General features: G+C 38.6%; 2 protein-coding genes across 6 annotated transcripts; one reads left to right on the top strand and one right to left on the bottom strand.

Annotated features, from left to right (window-relative positions):
- Positions 1 to 241: 241 nt before the first annotated feature.
- LOC128734039 (casein kinase II subunit beta) lies at positions 242 to 5677 on the bottom strand. Of its 5 annotated transcripts, none has more exons than XM_053828012.1 (7): positions 5532 to 5677; positions 5070 to 5145; positions 3977 to 4079; positions 3717 to 3908; positions 3465 to 3654; positions 3171 to 3361; positions 242 to 2035 (listed from the first exon to the last, which is right to left on the bottom strand). In XM_053828012.1, the coding sequence occupies exons 2-6, from the start codon at positions 5139 to 5141 to the stop codon at positions 3205 to 3207; spliced, it is 714 nt and encodes a 237-aa protein (XP_053683987.1). In that variant the 5' UTR covers positions 5142 to 5145; positions 5532 to 5677; the 3' UTR covers positions 242 to 2035; positions 3171 to 3204. The 5 variants fall into 5 exon arrangements, with proteins under 5 accessions (XP_053683987.1, XP_053683989.1, XP_053683988.1 ...); XM_053828014.1 differs by having other exon boundaries at positions 3247 to 3361; XM_053828013.1 differs by having other exon boundaries at positions 242 to 2030; positions 3247 to 3361.
- Positions 5678 to 14859: 9182 nt separating this feature from the next.
- Positions 14860 to 16589, top strand: LOC128733989 (caspase-8). Its single transcript, XM_053827939.1, has 3 exons — positions 14860 to 14956; positions 15015 to 16273; positions 16337 to 16589. The coding sequence occupies exons 1-3, from the start codon at positions 14891 to 14893 to the stop codon at positions 16479 to 16481; spliced, it is 1470 nt and encodes a 489-aa protein (XP_053683914.1). The 5' UTR covers positions 14860 to 14890; the 3' UTR covers positions 16482 to 16589.
- The last annotated feature ends 3585 nt before the right edge of the window (positions 16590 to 20174 follow it).

Below are 20174 nucleotides of genomic sequence, written 5' to 3'. Positions count from 1 at the left end.
AATAGATCTGAATTGGAAAAATGTCTGGGTAGAGCGTTAGACATGAAAAACGAATAATAGAAATAGGACTAGTTCTTACCTGGCGCTCCCGATAATTATGTTTGCATGAAAATCAAAACTTCAGCTTCTTTTGAGTGTACTTTCATGAAAAAATGGCTTCATTAGCTTGATCAGTCAGAGGATTAACAGATTCTTCAACGTAATTCAGTTCCTCAAACCAGCGGGCCGTTTTGTAATATAATTTATTAAAATTTATTCATTCCTGCAATAATAATAATAATAAAATTAGAGCAATAATTATTCTATTTCAGTTACTGATTTGTAGTGTGTGTAATTTGCAAATAATAGTTATCTATTTCGGTTTGCTGTTGTAATAGTTTTAAACTCATAATGATATTTTCCGTAGTGAATCATCATCAAACAAATATCTGCGATTCCGCCTAGTTGCTAAACTATTATTGCCGGGAAGTCGGTAGGTACACCTCTCCTCCAGCCTGCAGTTGTATGTATATGTAAAACGCCTACTTAAACGCTATAACTCCCAAAATATCCGATCAGAATGCGCATCCTCTCCGGTTGATTCTGTCCCTTTTCCTCTGTCCTATAGGCGCTAGGATAATTGTTTTGTTTTTTTGTTTTTTGCTGGTTGAGATACATTGCTTGCTGCTGCGCCTCTCTGAATGCATGGTTTTTTCATCAATATGTATATTTGCTTCGCCTATTCATTCTCCAAATGGGGGCAGTCGATACGACGCGCATTAGCTCTTTCAGGTCGGTTCGATTCTTGTTTTTTTTTCTTCTTTGTTTGCTCTCGATTGTTTTTAACTAATTGTATTTTTTACAAAGTTCATCCCCTCTTCAGCAGCAGTTATGTTATCTGTCTGCCTGTTTCAAAAACACATCGAATACCTTCTTGATTGGTTTCGGAAGTTAATCGAAAAAAACTTAACACACTACTAAATGAAGTTTTCTGTTTTGGGTCTCTCACTGCTTCCCTCGAAATTGTAATAGCAAAGGTCTTCTTCGTCCAGTACCTAAGCATAGGTATTTTGAAGTGTTTGGCTATTCAGTTTCTCCGGTTCTCTGTCTGTCTGTAGTAAAAAGGATTTGCTCCGTTACGGAAGGAAAATATACAAAAGGGATGTAGAAAATGACGACGCGTGTGCCCTACCGCGGTCAGTCACCGCGCCGGGCTAAATAAGTGGAGTGAAATGCACAGTTTGTTTTGCCTATTTTGTTGTTTAGTTTTGCGGAAAAGTTGGTTCAGTTTTTTTCCCAACTTTCGGTTTAACCCTGGTTTCGCTTCTGTTTACTCAATTCATTTGTTTTAGTTTGCTTTCCGATTGATATTTTGTTTTTACGCTTTTTGATCCAATTTCATCAAAAATTTGTATTCCAATTAGTACATTGCAACACCCATTAAAAATTTTACTTTTACTACTCGACTCAAGCAGAGATGTTTAGTTCTGCTTTTGGAATCCGAAATGGTGAAAACATGACAATAGTTCTCGTATGTTAATGTATGTTAGTGAGTGTTACAGAATGATGTTTTTTTGTCTATCAAGATGTTCATCTAAATTTCAATACAATGCTATTTTTATCGTTCAATTTTACTTTGCATACTCCTTTTGCTTGGTATTTGGTGGTATAGAGGATGTACAATTGGTTTGTTGTTATTCTTTACCTTTGCTAATGTGTTATCTTCTGTTTTTCGCTTATTTATCTAAAAATTTAGTTTCTCCCCTACATTTGTTTGTGTTTTGTTTACCCCTAGAAATTTACTCTCCCAGTGTTTCTTTTTTTTTACAGCAACAACTATTTGTTGTTGTTGTTGATTCCACTTTTACTTATTGTTTGATGTCGAAGCTGGCTGGTTGTTACGTCGCCGTGTGTCCGTCCGTTTCTTCATTGTCGTTGCTTCTTCCCATGCCGCTGTTGTCACCGTCGCCGCCGCCGCCGGATTCCTGTCACACTACTTTTTCCTCAGTCCGGCGTCCGGTGCTTCAGTTGTCGATGACCTTCGCCGAGCACTTCACTGGTTAAGAATGCCGACGCAGAGAGGTGTTTTCACAGTTCGGGGGGTTCGTGCAGTTGGGGAAACGTGTAGTTTGCGCAAAGGGAACCGGGGAGGAAACACAGAACGGAAGTAAATAGTTTAGATATGCCGCTGTAACTTGTGTGCAGGATAGATTTATGTTTGCGATTATCTGATAACTTTTTTTTTATCCGTTTGGCTCAATGACATTGTTTTGTGAATTTAACGCCGATTCCGAGAATATTTTCCAAGGTGAATCCTATTCAATCAGTTATTTTTAAAAATATCCTAACGACTAACTTACATTAGGCTTCCTATTTCGCATTCTTACCATGCTGAACGTTCTTTCTGAACAAGATTTTTTCGGAAAGAATGAACAACAATAGTAAGATGTCGTAGATTTTATTATTCTAGGATTTTTTTTGTTTGTTTGTTAAAAAGACAGACAAGTTTTTCACTATCTAGGATGAGTACGATTCGATTTGACATTTGATTTTGAGGATTTTCACTGCCCTTTCGGTGCAAGTTGTTAAGTAAATTCACAATCATCTTCATTACTTTCATCTACTATACTCTAGTTGTTAGGATAAAGAATCAAGTTTTGAAAGGAAAAGAAAAAGAAGGAACCATAAAATATGGTCAAAATCTACGATGTTTATCCACATGGGAAGACCAACAAGTTGCTTCAACAAGTTACATTTATATTGTGCCAGAATTACACAGTCGGAAAAACGATTGATTTGGAAACAAAACAAACTGTCATTGTGCCAAACGGCTGTGCATTAACAGGCCAACCTTACATCGGATTATTAGGGAAAAGAAAACCAAACAAATAGGTTTTTCCAAGGAAAAACCAGGGACTTCACTGACGAATTACAACAAAATAAAATGCTAAGCTTTCTGTCCGATAGTGCAAAAATGCAGGTTAAAAATGACTTTAAAAATATTGTCTAATTTTAAATGAATTTTTGGGCTGTGCAAAAGAGACCTTTGTACAGTTGGATTTAAGTTCAATAATTTAGATGCAAATGGAAACTCAGAAACGGATACATCCCCCAAAGACCGGGCCGGTCTTTTAGGCCTGGCCTTTGGGCGTGCGAATTTTGCAACAACTTAGAAAAGAACAGATGAATACTCAATGCACAGGTGCAAACTCTCAATTCAAACGACTAAGCTTTGCATTCAGTTTTCGGAGCTTTCGATACTAATACATTTTCCAAAGGGCCACGATTGCTGTTCATTACCCCTCGTAATGGCGCTTTAAAGTTGGCGGCAGCCTGGAGCTGAATTTGATAGGCTAACGAGTGGATCTTGAAGCCGTACAAGCTGAAATGGGAACAACGAAAGCGATAAACAGGACGTTAAAAACAATGTATTATTGTCAGCTGCGAAAAAAAAAACTGCCTGAAACAAGACTTGTATGACTCACCGCGGCACGAACTGATTGGCGGGACGTTTTGGGCGGTACTCGGGGTGAACCATGAACAACATATGAGGAAAACCGGTGCCAAAGTAGGCTCCGTCCGTGTGATGGTGTCTCGAGGACTTTGGTGTGTAGACATCGATGCACTTAGGACAGTAGTTTTTCACCATCGCCTCGCCGGGCACATCGGATAAACCTTACGGAAGAAGAATAATCAAATTAAAAGTCAAGTTACCGAGCAGAATAGACTTATCTTACCTAATGGAAGCATCGGTTGACTCTCGCAGTACACCCGCGGGCAGTGGCCAAAATCGCCGCTCTGATATTTCTCTATCATCTGAGCTATGCCGCGATTGGTGAGGATATACCGTGCGTGGATCAACCCGTACAGCATTTCCGCCGCCTGTTCTATCAGATCGGACTGGTTCGGATTGTCATCAATCTCATCCTCTGCGTTTTAGTGATTAGTTGGATGAGAAACTTTAAACATGCTCTCCTATAGGACACTATGTACTCACCCGGTTCCAGATCCAATATCATATCAAGTGCCTGTCTGTAGTTCGGCACCTGTTCGTTCAACCCGGTCAAATTGAATTTATCCTGAATGTAATCCTCATCCACCTGGAAACAGAAAAAGAGGTTAGAAGTAGTGTGAGCTTGCTCAATTGAAGCACACATGATTTGATGCAGTCAATTACTTGCAGGTTGAAACAATTGAATATCCGCAAATGATTCATGATTTCTAAACTTAGATAAGACTTGCATTGTATGTTGTAGGTAGTACTTGAATAGAAAGGTAAGAGTAAAAATAAATTTTATGGCCCCATCTTCCCAACGCTACTTGGATCATTTCTAAAGATTTTTGCTTTTAAATTTGCAGTTTCATGGAAACCATGGAAACGCATAATAATCTAGGATAGATGGCAATTAGCCATTTTTAAGCCATATTTAGAGAAATTGACAATTTACTATGACGTTAAATGACTCTTTTTTTAACTAAAGCATGCATTTTAATTTTTCAAAAAGCATCTGGATAAGCTAGATACAGAACAGTTAAACAGTTTTGCCCAGAATAAGCGATTTAAAATTATTTGTTGAAAATTAAGAAAAATTAATTTAGAGCAATATATTCGATAGCATACATGAAATATTCTTTATTCTAGTATACTGCTTTTTAACAAATTAAAGCACGTAGATGCATTTAATGTTACATGATCAGTTCACTAGAGATAAAAAGATGGCTTTAACATTTTTTATTCGGTTGTTAGAAAAATCGACATTTATTTAACTCATGCGTCGATCAAAGCTTCACAACCATTTCAAATGGTATCAATCTAATTAGCAAAGACTTGTCAAACTATTCCGCACCTAACAACCAAAATTTAGCATTCCGTTGTCACAATATGAGTGCATAAATTACCGCACATAGAAAACAGCTAGCTAACCTAATAGCCTGTCTGACATTTTGTACATTCCGTCTGGTTGGGGTTATAACTTTTTCACTAGTGCATAATTAATCCGCAGTTAAAAATCACGTCGTGAGTTAAAAAGCACTTATTTTTTCAGCAAACATTTACGGTTTTAGCTAAACTTAAAAACTTAATCACTCACCTCACAGAAGAATTCATTGCCACGAAGTCCGCAGAACCAGGAAATCCAAGAAACCTCCTCGGAGCTACTCATTTTCCTGTGCAAACGGGAGAAAAAAAAGTAAACAAAACCGTTAGAAATCCGTCCCCCGGTCGAGAACCCGTTCCGGATGCCACTTCACGGTGATTCCGCAAAAATTGTCCGCCCAATTCCGACAACGAAACACTAAAATTTTTGCTCGAAATAATTTTCGCTTTTTTTGACAGACAACACAGTAGACCGAACGAAAATGGTTGATGAAATTCACACACAGCGCGATCGTCGGGGTCGGGTCGGTCGGTTCGAATTTTTCTCGGCGATTTTTTCCACGTTGGATACCGTCCGCGGTGCCGATTTTACGTTCAATATGTCCGCTGGCGGGTCCGCTTCGCCCCCATACCCACTTTTGCACACAAAAAACACCGATTTCCGGTAGAAAATTACCTTTTTATTCCCTGGCTAGCCACGCTTATGATTAAATCTTGAAGAAATAAAAAATACGAAAAAAATCAATCGAAAGCCGAGCCGTGGTTCACACTGTACAACTGTGCGCCCGGGAATGCCCGAATTTTGATGGAATGAAGAAACGAGCGAACGAATGCAAACGACGACGGCCGACAGACTGGAAAAGCGAACGAGGCGAACACGCATTCGACGACACGTTTGACGTTTGGGCGGTGCCAAACGATGACAGCCGAGTCGAAATGCGCAGGGATGTGCACAGCTTTGTTTTCGTTTTTGTGGGCTAAACTCTATTATAGGGTATGGTAATAAATTGAAATTTTACAAGAAAAGCTATCAGTCAAAAAATCGGATTTCCGTATTTAATTTGAATTAACACCCGCATTAATTGGAACCATTTTAATCATCAATGAGCCAGGTAGTAGTTTCAGGCTAATCAAACGCTTTTAAAGTTGATTCTACCTCACTTTTTACGAGTCATTGTGGCGGAAGGAATAATTTCGAAGGAATTAACATGTCGGTTTACATCACGCACTTTCTTTCCGCATGTTCTTTTAGTTTTGCCCAAGGGTTTGTCCTTGATTTTGCCGTGAGAACTTGGGGAAAGAAATCATGGGATGTATCCGCATCATGCGATGTAATGAAAGTTTGAAATTGAAGCGAAACTTACGGAAAATACTAGCATGCTTTTGGCAACTCTGCTTACGTCAAGTTGACATTTTCCCCCTTAGGCTGTGAACCATTTCGCGAAATTTGTTTGTTTGTCGAAACTTCATACAACCCCCGGGCATCTACTATGTTTCCTGACACCGACACAAAATGAGGTGGCACTACAGGCGTTTTGCTTTTAATACGCAGTATTCACACGGCAGTGCGCAGTGAAGTGATGCGATCAAGCCAACAAAACATAATCACGTAGAAGTGAAGAATTTTACATGAATCTCAATAACAATTCTCCGATAAAATAATTTACTATCAACTAACAGAAAACGTTGCCTTTAGAACTAGAAATAAATGATAATGCAGCGAACATCACGTGTGGCGCTACAGAAATATCGTGTGAATCGTTCTTTTACACGCACACTAGTGATCTGATACGTATAAAAGTGATCCAGTGATTCAGCTATGTTGGCTTCACCCACCCCATCTATAGTTACTATATATATAGTTCGGCGGATAGAAAATCGGGAGCCAAATAAACGTCAAAAGCGGAGCCAAAAGCTTTTCAAAATCCAAAATGCAGGAGTAATGGTAAAAAAATACACTTTATTTTCATAGAACTAGTCATTTTCAACACCCGCCAGTGATTATTTTTCGTAAAAACCTGCACATTTCACCATAATTTCAAATTTAATTTCATAAATCAGGGATGCCAATTCGCCTGGTTTTCTATCCGCCGAACTATATATATAGTAACTATAACCCCATCGGCAGGCAACCATGTTCTCGTGTGTGCGAAAATGAGATAGCATGTCAGCACTGCGTTTCACTCAACTGCGAGCAGCTAGGCGAGCAGTCTGATTTGGGCCCGCTGTCAAATTTTGAGCCCCGGACATGCTGTCGCTGACGTTTACTGCAGCTCGATATAGAGATATCGATGGGGTGGCTTCACCTATTTTGTTCGCAAACGTCAAAGTTGCCACCGGGGTGACTTAATATCATTTCCCTGCAACCTAAATAGCTACAACACAGACTAACAGACGTAACACTTCGAACAAATTTTCTAAAAAACATCGTTTCATTGACACCCCTAAAACTTGGAAAAAACACTAGCATCACCTGGTGCAGTCTTCGCGCGCGCAGTCTTTTTACGCGCTATAATGGCGGACGCTATAAATTGTGTTCGTAATATGTGAACAATCTTTTTGACAACTCTGCATACATCAAAACTGGGCACTCTTCTCCTGTACGGCAGTGTTGCTCTTTGTTTCGTTTACGCAAAAGAAGGAAGGCAATAGTTTTGTTTACATTTCGCACAGTTTTGCTTTCCTTCTTTGACGTAAACGAAAGAAAGAGCACGGTAGTGTTGCAAGAGAATAGTGTCAGATTTGATGTATGCAGAGTTGTCAAAAAGATTGTTCGCATATTACACACACAATTTATAGCGGTCACCATTACAGCGCGTAAAAAGCTGGATAAATTTACTTGTCTATTATCTGACATCAGCGCCAGCGCAGGCGAGCGGCGTTCTCGCGCAGCGACTGTTGTTTGAGTCTTGGCTTAAGCGAAAATTTGAAATGATCGTTTTTATTGACGATGGAATGAGGCTTCAGTGTTACGTCTGTTAGTCTGTGGCTACAATCTGCAATATTTTCGTAAGCCGTGTGGTGAGTCGATCGTCGAAAGAACTCAGATTGGCAACACGTCGAATATTATCATACCACGGGGCTGATCACTTTAAATTTATTACAGATATCCATCTTTTTACGAGCTATAATGGAGGTCGGGACAATCCGGGTTCGTAAAATTTGTACAGCATTTTTGACGTTTCCTAAATATATCGCACGTGTTCTTTCCGCACGTTCACGGTAAAATTAAAGATACGTAATGTGGAAAGAAAACGTGCGACGTATTTAGGAAATTTCGAAAATGCTGTTCAAATATTACGAAAGCCGTCCGCTACCCAGGTAAAGCCTAGTATCCAGCTGAAAAGAAAACAGCTCAAGAAAAAATCTTACTATTTACCGAAGAAATTTTGACAACTGCAAGGCAACCAATTATCTGTCATTTTTTCTTGTGGTAAAAATTGCGCCGGATATTATTCCGTACGGAAAAGTGACGTTTCAATTCACTTGCATGTAAAACTGTGCCATCTGAAAATGAAACAATATTTCTTGTGAGGTCCATACCGGTATAGAAATCGCAAACGGAAAATCTTTTCTTTAGCATTTCTTGGCCTATCTTTTTGCCCATTTCTTTTCAGGTCGATACCAGGCTTAACCAATAAGCATTCCAAATCCAATTTGAATGCAAGCCGATAAGCATTTAAGTTGCCTTAAATGCTACTTAAATGCTATTTTGGCAAAATTTGCGGCTACTTTACTGTTAGCCCTCTTATAGTGCTGACAATGCTTATTTGCAGCTAGTTACCGACAAGAAGAATATAAATAGAATTGTAGCTACCAATTTATAACAGTTATGCACTCAAAAGGCTGATAAACATCAACCTGCAGTATAAAACGCCAGGGATGCTGATAAACGATTGATTTACTGCTTATACCACAGAGAACAGACATTCATCTTAATCTGGTGCCACCCCAGTAAACCATTTGGTTTGTATATCTCGATTGCAACTGAGATATACGAAATCATATCTGAACGGAAAAGTTATATTTCACGCCATATAAGAACATATATGTACCAAAGTGGAGGCGATATACGTGCGAAAATTTTGACACCTATTTGTAATTCTATTTTGCGTAGTTTTTATAACACGCAACTAAATACTCCTGAATATATGATTAAGATATAATCAAATATTGCAATCGTCTACACTGCTTTACAATTCACAGTCATGAATTGTATATGAAGACACGCACGACTGCAAAACAACTTATTGTTCACTTCGGTTTGACATACTCTAATCATTATACAATTCCAATGTGAAATTGACATGAAAACAATTTAATGTGAACTTTCTATTACGATTTTGTGTTATCTGGGACGTGTAAAAACTTAAAAGTATGTGGTAATGCTCCCACTAGACGGCGCTCACATCACAAAACAGAACAGTTGTATCAAAGCATTTCGGAGTTGCTAGTTGCTACGGTAACAGATGAATTATTTGCTCAATTTGCCAATAATAAAATAAACAAGAAATTGATGCGATACGATATTTCTCGGATAGTTTATTTTATCTAGCATTTAATCCACTGTTCCGTATTTTTTAGTTACATTAAAGTGGCATTCGATTTCCAGATAAGACAATCACGTCGCCATCCACCAACATTGGGATGCAACGTTGGTGACTCCGCGCTTGAAAAGCTGGATTTGTTGATCGCGTTTCAGCACACCCGTTTCCATTAGATTCAGTTCAATTCCGAGGGCTTGGGCCAACATCATCACTGATCGACGAACTGGTTTATGATGGCAAAAGGGAACACCTCACTAACTTTCGTTTTTAAATGCAGTGGACAACGAACTGACGAGAGCGAATCCTGCACTGCACTCAAATGCTTTTTACCAGAAACAAATTGTATAAAAATATATACATGTTGTCCTTTAATAAACAAGTACAGCCGTTGCTAAAGCAACTGACACTGGAGTTGCCGGTTATTCAAATATGCAGAACATCGCAAGAAAATATATGGAATATGGCAACATGGAAAAAGCGTAACGGGTGTACTCTGAGATAGATGTCGCTAGTGTTTTGTTCAAAATTTTACACACCTTTTGAATGAAATTTTATATGAACATAAATGTCTGTTCTCTGTGCTTATACTAATGCTTATTGGTTACCTGGGTATCCACCTTTTCGCGTGCATAATGGCGGCTGGTGGGTAATTTTTTCGGAAAATATTAGAATGCCTTTGGCAACTTTATTCACGTCAAGTTACCATTTCCACCTTTGATTGTTGTTGTAGTAGTTGTTATCGAGCGTCCGTGAGCGGAGTTGCTAAAAGCAAATAAACATTTTCGAAAGGTGTACCCACTAGCCGCCACTAAGCGCGCGAAAAGGTCGATTATATGGCTCGTAAAAAGCTGGATACTTTGCAGCTGAACCTGGATTAATCCAGATATTTTTTCCCAATCCAAATGTATATGACGAAAGAAAATAGCCAAATAGAGGTTTTCCGTCAGATCATACCCCTCCTTTTCTTATTTTTTCTCAAAAGTACTCCCAATACGAGTGACAATGGTGCAAAAATATATTTTTTTCGTTGACTCTAGAATTTACTACGATTTTTTAAACAATGCAAATTGCAAGAATGTTGAGTTTCTTTTCACCAAATCACGAATGTTGAGTTTTAAAAAAATTCGTTTCGGCTGCACTGTTTATCAAAATTTTCAGATTTTCTGGCAGCATTGCATAACAGTTTTTGACATATGTGTATCAGCGGTAGAGTGAAAAGGATAAAACGAATGAAAAGCTAATGATTACCTTCTTTTTCATTTCGTTTGTTGCTTGCCACAAGAGTAAAGAGTGGCACAAATGGTTTCGAAGTGGTGAAAATAGAGGACACTGGTACAAAAAGGCATGTAAGACATCCGAGAAGTGACCTGTTGAAATATACGTATTTTAGTTTTTCATTTTTACAGTAGTTAGAGGCTTTAATAAAGAAAGTTTTATATGGGTATCATTTCTAAGAGTCAAAACCGAACATTTAGTGAAAAAAAAAATTTTGACGGAAAACCTCTATTGCCGTTGCCTCTCTCTCTCTCTCTCTTTTTACACGATTCAATCCAAAATAGCATTTTTATGGGCGACTGCGTACTCTTGACAGTGAAGTTTTTCTTGCATTCAGCAATTCCCACCATGGGGCGAATCATTCCAAATTTGATAAATATATTAAATATATTTATGCATATTTACATACTTCTACCCGGGTGCTAAAAATATTTACCGGTATTGATAAATATTTTACGAAAGTTTCCACCTTTTTCAAACGATCTTGAGCTGTCAAGTCCCATTACAGTATGTGGCAAGAGCTGTTATGATGAGGTGGACACATTTAAAATAGTGAATATATTTATCAATATCGATCACATATTGAATATTTATGCAGGAAGTGATTTACCCCGTGATTCCCACCCTATTCGCATCTCTATATCGAGCTGCAATGAGTAAAAGCGTCAGGACTCAGGATGTCCCGCACGCTTAAAAAATTTAACCCGCGAACGAATAAGATTAACTCAGAAATGAGTGACTTTCAACTCAAAAATGAGTAAAAACCGACTCACTATGACAAAAAGTGGAACAGCCCAAAAATTTGAGTAATGGCAATTTCTAACTTCTGAGTAGTTTAGGTAGACCTCACAACTGAGTTAAATTTACTCGTAATTTGTGTAAGTACTACTCAGTTTTGGGTGAAATGGCACTCATTTTTGAGTAAATATTGCTCATTAATGAGCTTCTACGGTGGAACTCATAAAAGGAGTAAGAGTTACTCAAAATAGTGTGTAAAATATACGCATGTTTTGTGCTGTTCCACTTTTCGTGAAAGTGGGTCAAATTTTTTAAGCGTGCGGGCTCAAAATTTGACAGCGGAATCCAAATCAGACTGCTGATGGAGTCGCTGGAGTGCTGGCAGGTGAGTGAAACGCAGTGGTGAAATGCGAAGTGCTATTTCATTTTCGCACACACGACTCGAGCAGATGTTGGCGGCGAAAACATGGTTGCCTGCCGATGGGGTGGCAATTCCCGTTGAGAAAAACAATTTTTTACATGCACAAACTAGAGTGACTATATATAGAGTGGCGACAATGTCAAAATTGGAATGAAAATTATCTGTCAGTGTCATTCCAATCGAGCAGACGGCTAATACAACGGGTATGCAGGAAAGAGAAAGAAAATACGCATTGCTTACTTTTCGGATGTCGCCACTCTGTATACACACTTAAACAGTTCGGTAAATTTTACCGAAATCTAAACAGCTGAACGTTCGGTAAAAATTTCGGTCGTGCATATCGACGTTTACGGATATAGAGCTTTCCAGTTATGTGTGTATTGGTGCTTGAAAATGAGGCAAACAACAACAGTAAACAAAAGACATGCATTCCTTTGTCACCAAGGTACAGAATGAATTTCGTCTTCCGCTGGCTCAAATACCAGTATATTTTCAAAATATGTGTTTGAATTTGGAACAGGATGGAAAATTTGACCGAAATATATGCTCTGCAGTGTGGCAAACGGAGAAACACAACTAGTAATAGCTTTTTGTCGGTTTGTTCCTCCATCATCTGTTCCCCAAAATGAGGTAAACATCATGTATATACACGCGTATTTCGTGTTCGCTAGTGTGGGTGGTTGAGCTGTCAGAAAGCTCTATTTAGTAACATAAAAATTTTACCGAATGTTCAGCTGTTCAGATTTCTGTAAAATTTTACCGAATAGAGGTTTTCCGTCAGATCATACCCCTCCTTTTCTTATTTTTTCTCGAAAGTACTCCCAATACGAGTGGCAATGGTGCAAAAATATATTTTTTTCGTTGACTCTAGAATATACTACGATTTTTTAAATAATGCAAATTGCAAGAATGTTGAGTTTCTTTTCACCAAATCACGAATGTTGAGTTTAAAAAAATTTGTTTCGGCTGCACTGTTTATCAAAATTTTCAGATTTTCTGGCAGCGTTGCACAACAGTTTTTGACATATGTGTATCAGCGGTTGAGTGAAAAAGACAAAACGAATGAAAAGCTAATGATTACCTTCTTTTTCATTTCGTTTGTTGCTTGCCACAAGAGTAAAGAGTGGCACAAATGGTTTCGAAGTGGTGAAAATAGAGGACACTGGTACAAAAAGGCATGTAATACATCCGAGAAGTGACGAGTTGAAATATACGTATTTTAGTTTTTCATTTTTACAGTAGCTAGAGGGTTTAATAAAGAAAGTTTTATATGGGTATCATTTCTAAGAGTCAAAACCGAACATTTAGTGAAAAATAAAATTTTGACGGAAAACCTCTATTCGGCGCTTTTTTTAAGTGTGTATAGAGCTTTGTGACAGCTCAAACACCCACACTAGCGAACACGAAATACGCGTGTATATACATGATGTTTACCAAAGTAAATTGATATATACCAGGTATGTGACCATCGAGGGTTGCATTAGTGTGTGTAGAAAGAAGAAGAAATAGTTCTGAAATATGGTGGAACTTGCATGAAAATTAAAACTAAATTAATTGTAATTAATGAATGCAGCTATATTATTCCAGAGAAATATTTGAACATTTACAATGAAATGTAAGGAATATATTTTAAAGTCATTTGCACTTGTAGCCTTCTTTATTATACGTAAAAAAATTGAGAACATGGGTGACTAACTATTGATGTGATGTGCAATTGAAAAATGAATTAATGTTTCTAATACTTCACGATCAATACGGTATACGGTTGCTTAAATTAAAACACGTTCCATCCAACATTTTGCTTGCCTGATGCTCTTGCAAATCTGCCTTTGATGTCTTCTTTTAAAAAATAGTTTCATTCGAATAGATGCTTGTGCTACTGCTTGAAAATCCTTAAGTTGAAGTCACTGTTCCAAGATGATACCTTTTTGTCATAAATTTACCCGTCTCAACACTACGTAGAAAACCATAAAAAGTAATCTTAGATTGCTACAAAACGGTCTTAGAAGATAATTAACACTTTGAAAGCTTACCAGAAATCAGATGAAAAATATCGCGGGCGGATAACAATGTTGCTCATGCTGCTTATTGAACAATCATGTCCGAGCATTTTAAAAAAAATCTTTTTTGTTTTACTACTTGTAGGAAAGCGATATAACGACATTTCTTTGAGACATCTTGATACCGTTTTGACGAAAAAATTTCCGCTTGCAATTTGGAATGTTGCACTTCATTGTATTCATGAAAATACATACTAGAAATAATGTTCTAAGCATAAACATAAAAACTGTGAGAAAAAAATAGACGAATCTTACGTATCCAACGATTTTTTTAAAAAATTAACTAATTTTCCATACAAAATGCTCGAAGTCTCAGAACTAGTGTATATGTATTAGTGCAAAGTGTATATGACAGCTCGCATTGTCATATACCTGGTATATATCAATTTACTTTGGTCGCTGCCATCGCTGCTACGTAACTCCAGCACAAAGAAATATTGATAAAGGTACATGGATATTTTTTGATGCGTTTGGCAAACTATTTCTGGAGGGCGCTACCGACAGATTTTACACACAAAAAATCGATTACTTCCTTCGAGCCTGTTAATCTGTTCTCTGTGGTATATAAGTGCGTAGTAATCAGCGATTACTTTTGTAATCGTTTACGAATTAATTAGGTTATCAAAGGTAATCAGTAATCAATGATAATTTTAAGTAAGTAATCATGATTAATTTATAGTAATCACAAGAGATTGATTACTGGTAACCAGAGGTAATCAGTAAAGTAATCAAAAGTAATTTTTTTCGAAGGTGCGTAGTAATCATTGCTGTTGGAAACCCCTTGGCACAAACCTCTGTTTTTAACGTGGCACAGCTCTGCGTTGAAAAGCTTCAAATCCATTCATCATCACCGTCATCATCACAATCATTAATCAACATATGTTTTGGTTTTCCCAGAGGGTTTTTCGGTTTGTTGAACGCAACGTTGTTTTTATCACTTACCGGGTGCATTTAACTCAGGCTGTGTTGCATTTCCGTGAAATTTTTCGTGAATATGTGTACTGTAATAGCAACAGAAGATTTAGAATTTATAGAAAATGAATTAGACTTTGACGATAAGGTTTGTCTTGTAGCAATGTCCTGTTAGAATTTAAATCTTTTTCATAAATATATTCTAGGTCTCCTTGCTTTTTCTGTTATACGGCCAAAGGAACCCAAACTATCTTTTACAAACGCTAACAGTTGTCTGCCGGGCACCGAATGAGGAGACTCAATTACTTCACGATTGGGTCTCATATGTTAAGGACGAATGGCAGTCAGAGTTACTAGAAGCTTTAGTTATTATTCAAGCAAATCTGTGTTTGTTGAAAACTGGTTTCGACGATGTTGAACTCAAAGAACGTTTTCTGCCGCACATAGCGGAGCTTGCTACTTGTGTAAATCCAGTACTGAAAGGTCTGTACTTGCTTTGTGAAAAAATGGACGACAATGTTACTGCCAAGTTATTGGATTATCTTAAGCAGAACAATGCTTTAGCTGTACAAGATCATCTGCATTTCGAGCTGGCTTTACTGGAATTACTTTGTCGAGGAGAATTGAAACTTGGGTGCAGAAAAAACGCCGAGCAGTGTGACCTGCTAGTACTAGTAGCAGCATTGAAAACATTGGATCTTTACGATTTGGCCTATTTCTGTAAGAGCATATCGAATAATTTCAATAAGGACATATCAATGAATCCAAATCAATCTGACAATACTAAATCTAATGTTTCATTTTACCTACTACCAGAGGCAAAAGTTCAGCCATTGGGAGACGTTCCCCAGGACGGATACTACATTTCAAACCGAAATGCAGGAATAATACTGATTATTAATCAATTTACATTCTATAGGGAAGCTAATCCTGAACTAGCTGATTTACTCCCTTTAAAACCATTATGTAATCGAAGAGGAACCGAAATAGACAAGTTGGCAATTTCGAACTTGTTTTCCGCCTTTGGCTACGATTTGATTGAAATAGATAATATTCCTCACTTGGAAATCTTGAAACAGGTGGAAAATGCAGTGACTAAAATGAAAACAAATCACTGCTCTCTGGTGGTTTGTTTGTTGTCTCACGGTCAGGAAGGAAAGGTCTATGGTAGTAACAGCATTCCCGTTAGCGTAAAAGCGATTGAGAAAGTGATGGCAGCGGAGAAGCTGACCGGTAGGCCAAAGCTGCTGTTTGTACAGGCCTGTCAGGGTTCCGATCTTCAGTCGGCAGTGGAAATCCCGCGCTTGGAGCATGATGGGCCTTCAGCCGAGCGGACTGCATCGGTTTTCGTTGACTTTCTGGTCGCGTGGTCGACCGTGCCCGGGTTTGCCTCGGTGCGACATATCGAAAAGGGATCCTGGTTCATACAGGAGTTATGTTTGAAACTTCGCCAGCTGCATGATCGGTTGGGTTCCTTTTTGTTAGCGGTGAAATTACGTAGGCTAATTCTTATGTGCTTATTTTGCAGAAACCATTTAATGGATATTCTTACGGCTGTGATAGACGACGTTTCCAGCAAAAGGGGCTACGGGAACGAATGCATGGTGCCAATAATTTACAGCACGCTTAGAAAAAAGCTATATTTTGAACCATTGAAATCAAAACAGAGCTAGTATCATAGTATGTGTGAAATTCACAATAAAAATTAATAGAAATAGTTCTAATCACTACACATTAAGCAAAACAATAACGGTCTGACCAATAAGTTTAATATTTTTAAGTCTGGCATAGAATATGTGAAAAATAAATAAGTAAATATTAATTAAATTTTGCATATTGAGGAACTCGCGCGAAATCATCGTGAAATGTTTGAAATATGAAATGAACTTCACATTTTTTTTCAACTTCAATCGACTGGGCCATCACAGCAATATCCTTGTGGAATCAGGAAAAGTGCGCAACATAAATGGCACTCTCTTAGAAAATCAAAATGCTTCCCATCGATGGATCGGTAAGTAGGTAGCTCGGAATCGAACATTCAAACGCATATCAAGTGATCAGAATGTTCAAAAAGCATCAGACTACCAAGCGAAGAGGAAAAGCCAACTTTTGTAAACGCAATGAGGCAAGAAGTACTTGACTTAACACTGCAGTTCAACGATGACTGATAACATAAGAAATTGGCACGTATCGAATGAAGAATCCTTGTGCGATCACAAGCAAACCATATTTGATTACGAAGCTAACCAGCAACTTAAGGAAATTATAAAAGATCCCAGGAAAACAAACTGGGATCAGTATAATTTGAAACTGAAGGTTGGAGTCAAGAACTTCAAAGACTGCTCAAGGACATGTAAAGAACTTGAGGACAACTCAAAACAACCTTCAAACCTGATCCAAAAAACTTATCACGAAAACTGTCCTGCAAAGGAACGCTCTACGAATAGAGATGTACCTTGGTGGAACAAAACTCGAGAAATTTAGGAAGAAAACTCGGAAATCATTTAACCGAGCTAAACGCACAAAACAGTGGGAGGAGTATAGACAAACTCTTCTATGCCTATAATAGGGAAATACGAAGATCAAAGAGGATTCACTGGAGGCACACATGTGAAAATATTGAAAATACACCTGCAACTGCTAGATTGCAGAAAATCCTCGCTAAAGATCATTCTAATGGGTTAGGTACATTGAAAAAAAGAGGACGGCTTTTTAGTAACTCAACTAAGGAAACATTAGAGTTAATGATGAGAACACATTTTGCCTGTTCAATCATTAATACATGCGGAGACCAAAGTGCACCGGCATTGAGAACTGTAAATCTTGAAACCAGGACAGACATTCACGAAATAGCGAATGAAAGGACTGGGTTAGATAGAAACACGAATGATGCTTGTACTTTGGCCAAATTTTTTTTTACGAGAAGCAAGGTTGAATGGGCGATTGACAGTTTTGAACCCTTCAAATCCCCGGGTAGGGATGGAAATTTTCCTGTACTACAAAAAGGCAAAGCGTTTTTAACACCTATTTTAAAAAAACCTTTTTCAATCAAGCCTGATACTAGGTCATATACCAGCAGTATGGCTACAAGTACGGGTCACGTTCATTCCGAAGGCTAATAAGAATATCTATACCTATAAAGAAGGATTTCTGTCTGTCTGTCTGTCCGTATGTTCCTTATAGAATCGAAAACTACTGAACCAATCGGCATGAAAATATGCATGTAGAGGTTTTTTGGGGCCAGGAAAGGTTTTAGTGATGGTTAGAAACCCCTCCCCCCACTAAGAGGGGGGGCTCCCATACAAATGAAACACAAATTTCTGCATAACTCGACAACTAATCAAACAAGTAGAACAAAATTTGGCATGTGGGTGTTTTCGGTGACAAGAATTTATTCTATGGTAAATTGAGACCCCTCCCCTCTTTATAAGAGGAATTATAACTCCTCTCCTCTTTAAAAGGGGGGGTGTTTGCGCGACGGACTTCACTGCCGGTGCCTGGACGAATATGATGTAAGGATTGATAAGACGCTTTCCTTGCTTGACGGCATTTATTTGATTCACTCTTTGCTGTTATATGGAACGATAATATGCGAAGACGTGCTTCGTTTGAGAATTTATTTCGAATGATCCTTATTGTCGTTTGCATGTGGCTCATATGAAGTGGCAGATAATAAGATGAAACAAAGCCTATACAAATAGGTTGCCCTTGGCATCCAAAGGCTATTGAAATGACACATTAGCTCAAATAATGATCTAATTGTTAAACGCAATCTGATGGATAAAGACTGCCTATGAGTTTGTACAAAATAAATTTAAACTAGAGGTGCTCAAACATATGCCGGCCCCTGTTGAAAGGTCGAGCCTTTCAATTACTTAGAATATGATACAACATAGGTACTGATTATCTACTGACTGTATGAATATCGAATGTTGACGATAACTTAGACTAAATTTGTGCTATACACTGTCGAAAACTGAATTGTGTTTCGATACTGCATTTTGCTGCAAGTTGTACCGTCAATCCCTATTATGATTCCAAGTATCTGGTCAGTTGTTCGATGATCACAGGACTGTATTATTTATGTGCACGATGCTGTCTCGATTGGTGGTTCGTTGCTCGTTGCGACGTCATGGGCGCTCCGATGTGACTCATTTGTGATATATGATTTAAACCAGTTGTGTCTTGGGAGTACGTTGGAGTTCGTCGAAGTGGAACCCGAAGCATTAGGCAGAGAATCCTCAAAGTCCAGTCGTCCACGTTGGGCACACTCGTGGATGAGGGAAGGAGTTGCCATTGATGAGTAACACATGTTGGGGGATAAACATTCCTTGAGTTTTTTGCAAAAACATAATCAAAATAACTTACGGGAGCGGAGGCACTAAGGCCTCCGGGCGTTGCGCAGCATTTATTACTGCGATGGAAGGGTTCTAAAGTTGACAAACAAATTTTGCGATGAAACACTAGCATCGGTAGTGACATCGCTGGATTTCGTCGAGCTCGTGGTTGAGGGCTGATAGGAATAGTCATCGATGACGTGGGCTTGTGGAATACACAGGTGCTAGGAACTTCGATCGTTGCGTTAGGCATACTCATGGTTGAGGGTTGATTGGAGTAGCCATCGATGACGTGACATGCCAGAGAAGAAACATTCCTTAAGTTTTTTGCGAGATCAGATAGAGACAATACTTACACGGTTCGGAGGCTCTATGGCCTCCGATCGTTGCGCAGTACTGGAACTGCGATGAAAGGTTTAGTTTGCGGTTAACGGTGATTGGCTGTATCTCCAGCATCGGCTGCATGCTGATGAATGGGTAGCACGCATATCTTTGTGATAGCCCGTCGAAATTCGCCATCCTTTGTTCTAACGTCGACGACCCGAATATTACCGTCGTCACCCTGGATAATGTTGATGATTCGGCCATACCTCCACTTTAAAGGTGGGAGGTTTTCTTCTTTTACGAGTACCATTGTGCCAATGGCAATGTTGTCACGAATGCGTGTCCATTTGGTACGTGGTTGTAACCCAGACAAATAATCTATTGTCCAGCGCTTCCAAATTCGCCGTAGGAGCTCTTGAGTCACCTGCCAGTGATCGAGCCGATTCTGAGGTACTTGAGAGAGATCAGGTTCAGGAACAGATTTTAACGGTCTGTGAATTAAAAAGTGTCCTGGTGTCAGGACATCCAGATCGTGTGAATCAGCTGTCAACGGTGTAAGCGGCCGGGAATTCAAGCACGCTTCAATGCGAGTCAGCAGTGTCACGAACTCGTCTTGCGATAGAATCGTGCTTCCTATAGTTCGGCGGAGGTGATTCTTAAACGATTTTACTGCGGCCTCCCACAAACCCCCAAAGTTCGGACTGC

This window comes from Sabethes cyaneus, chromosome 2 (genome assembly GCF_943734655.1).
Source record: "Sabethes cyaneus chromosome 2, idSabCyanKW18_F2, whole genome shotgun sequence".
NCBI classification, from domain to species: domain Eukaryota; kingdom Metazoa; phylum Arthropoda; class Insecta; order Diptera; family Culicidae; genus Sabethes; species Sabethes cyaneus.
The sequence above is the reverse complement of the archived record's forward strand: the minus strand, read 5'-3'. Positions and strand labels throughout refer to the sequence as shown.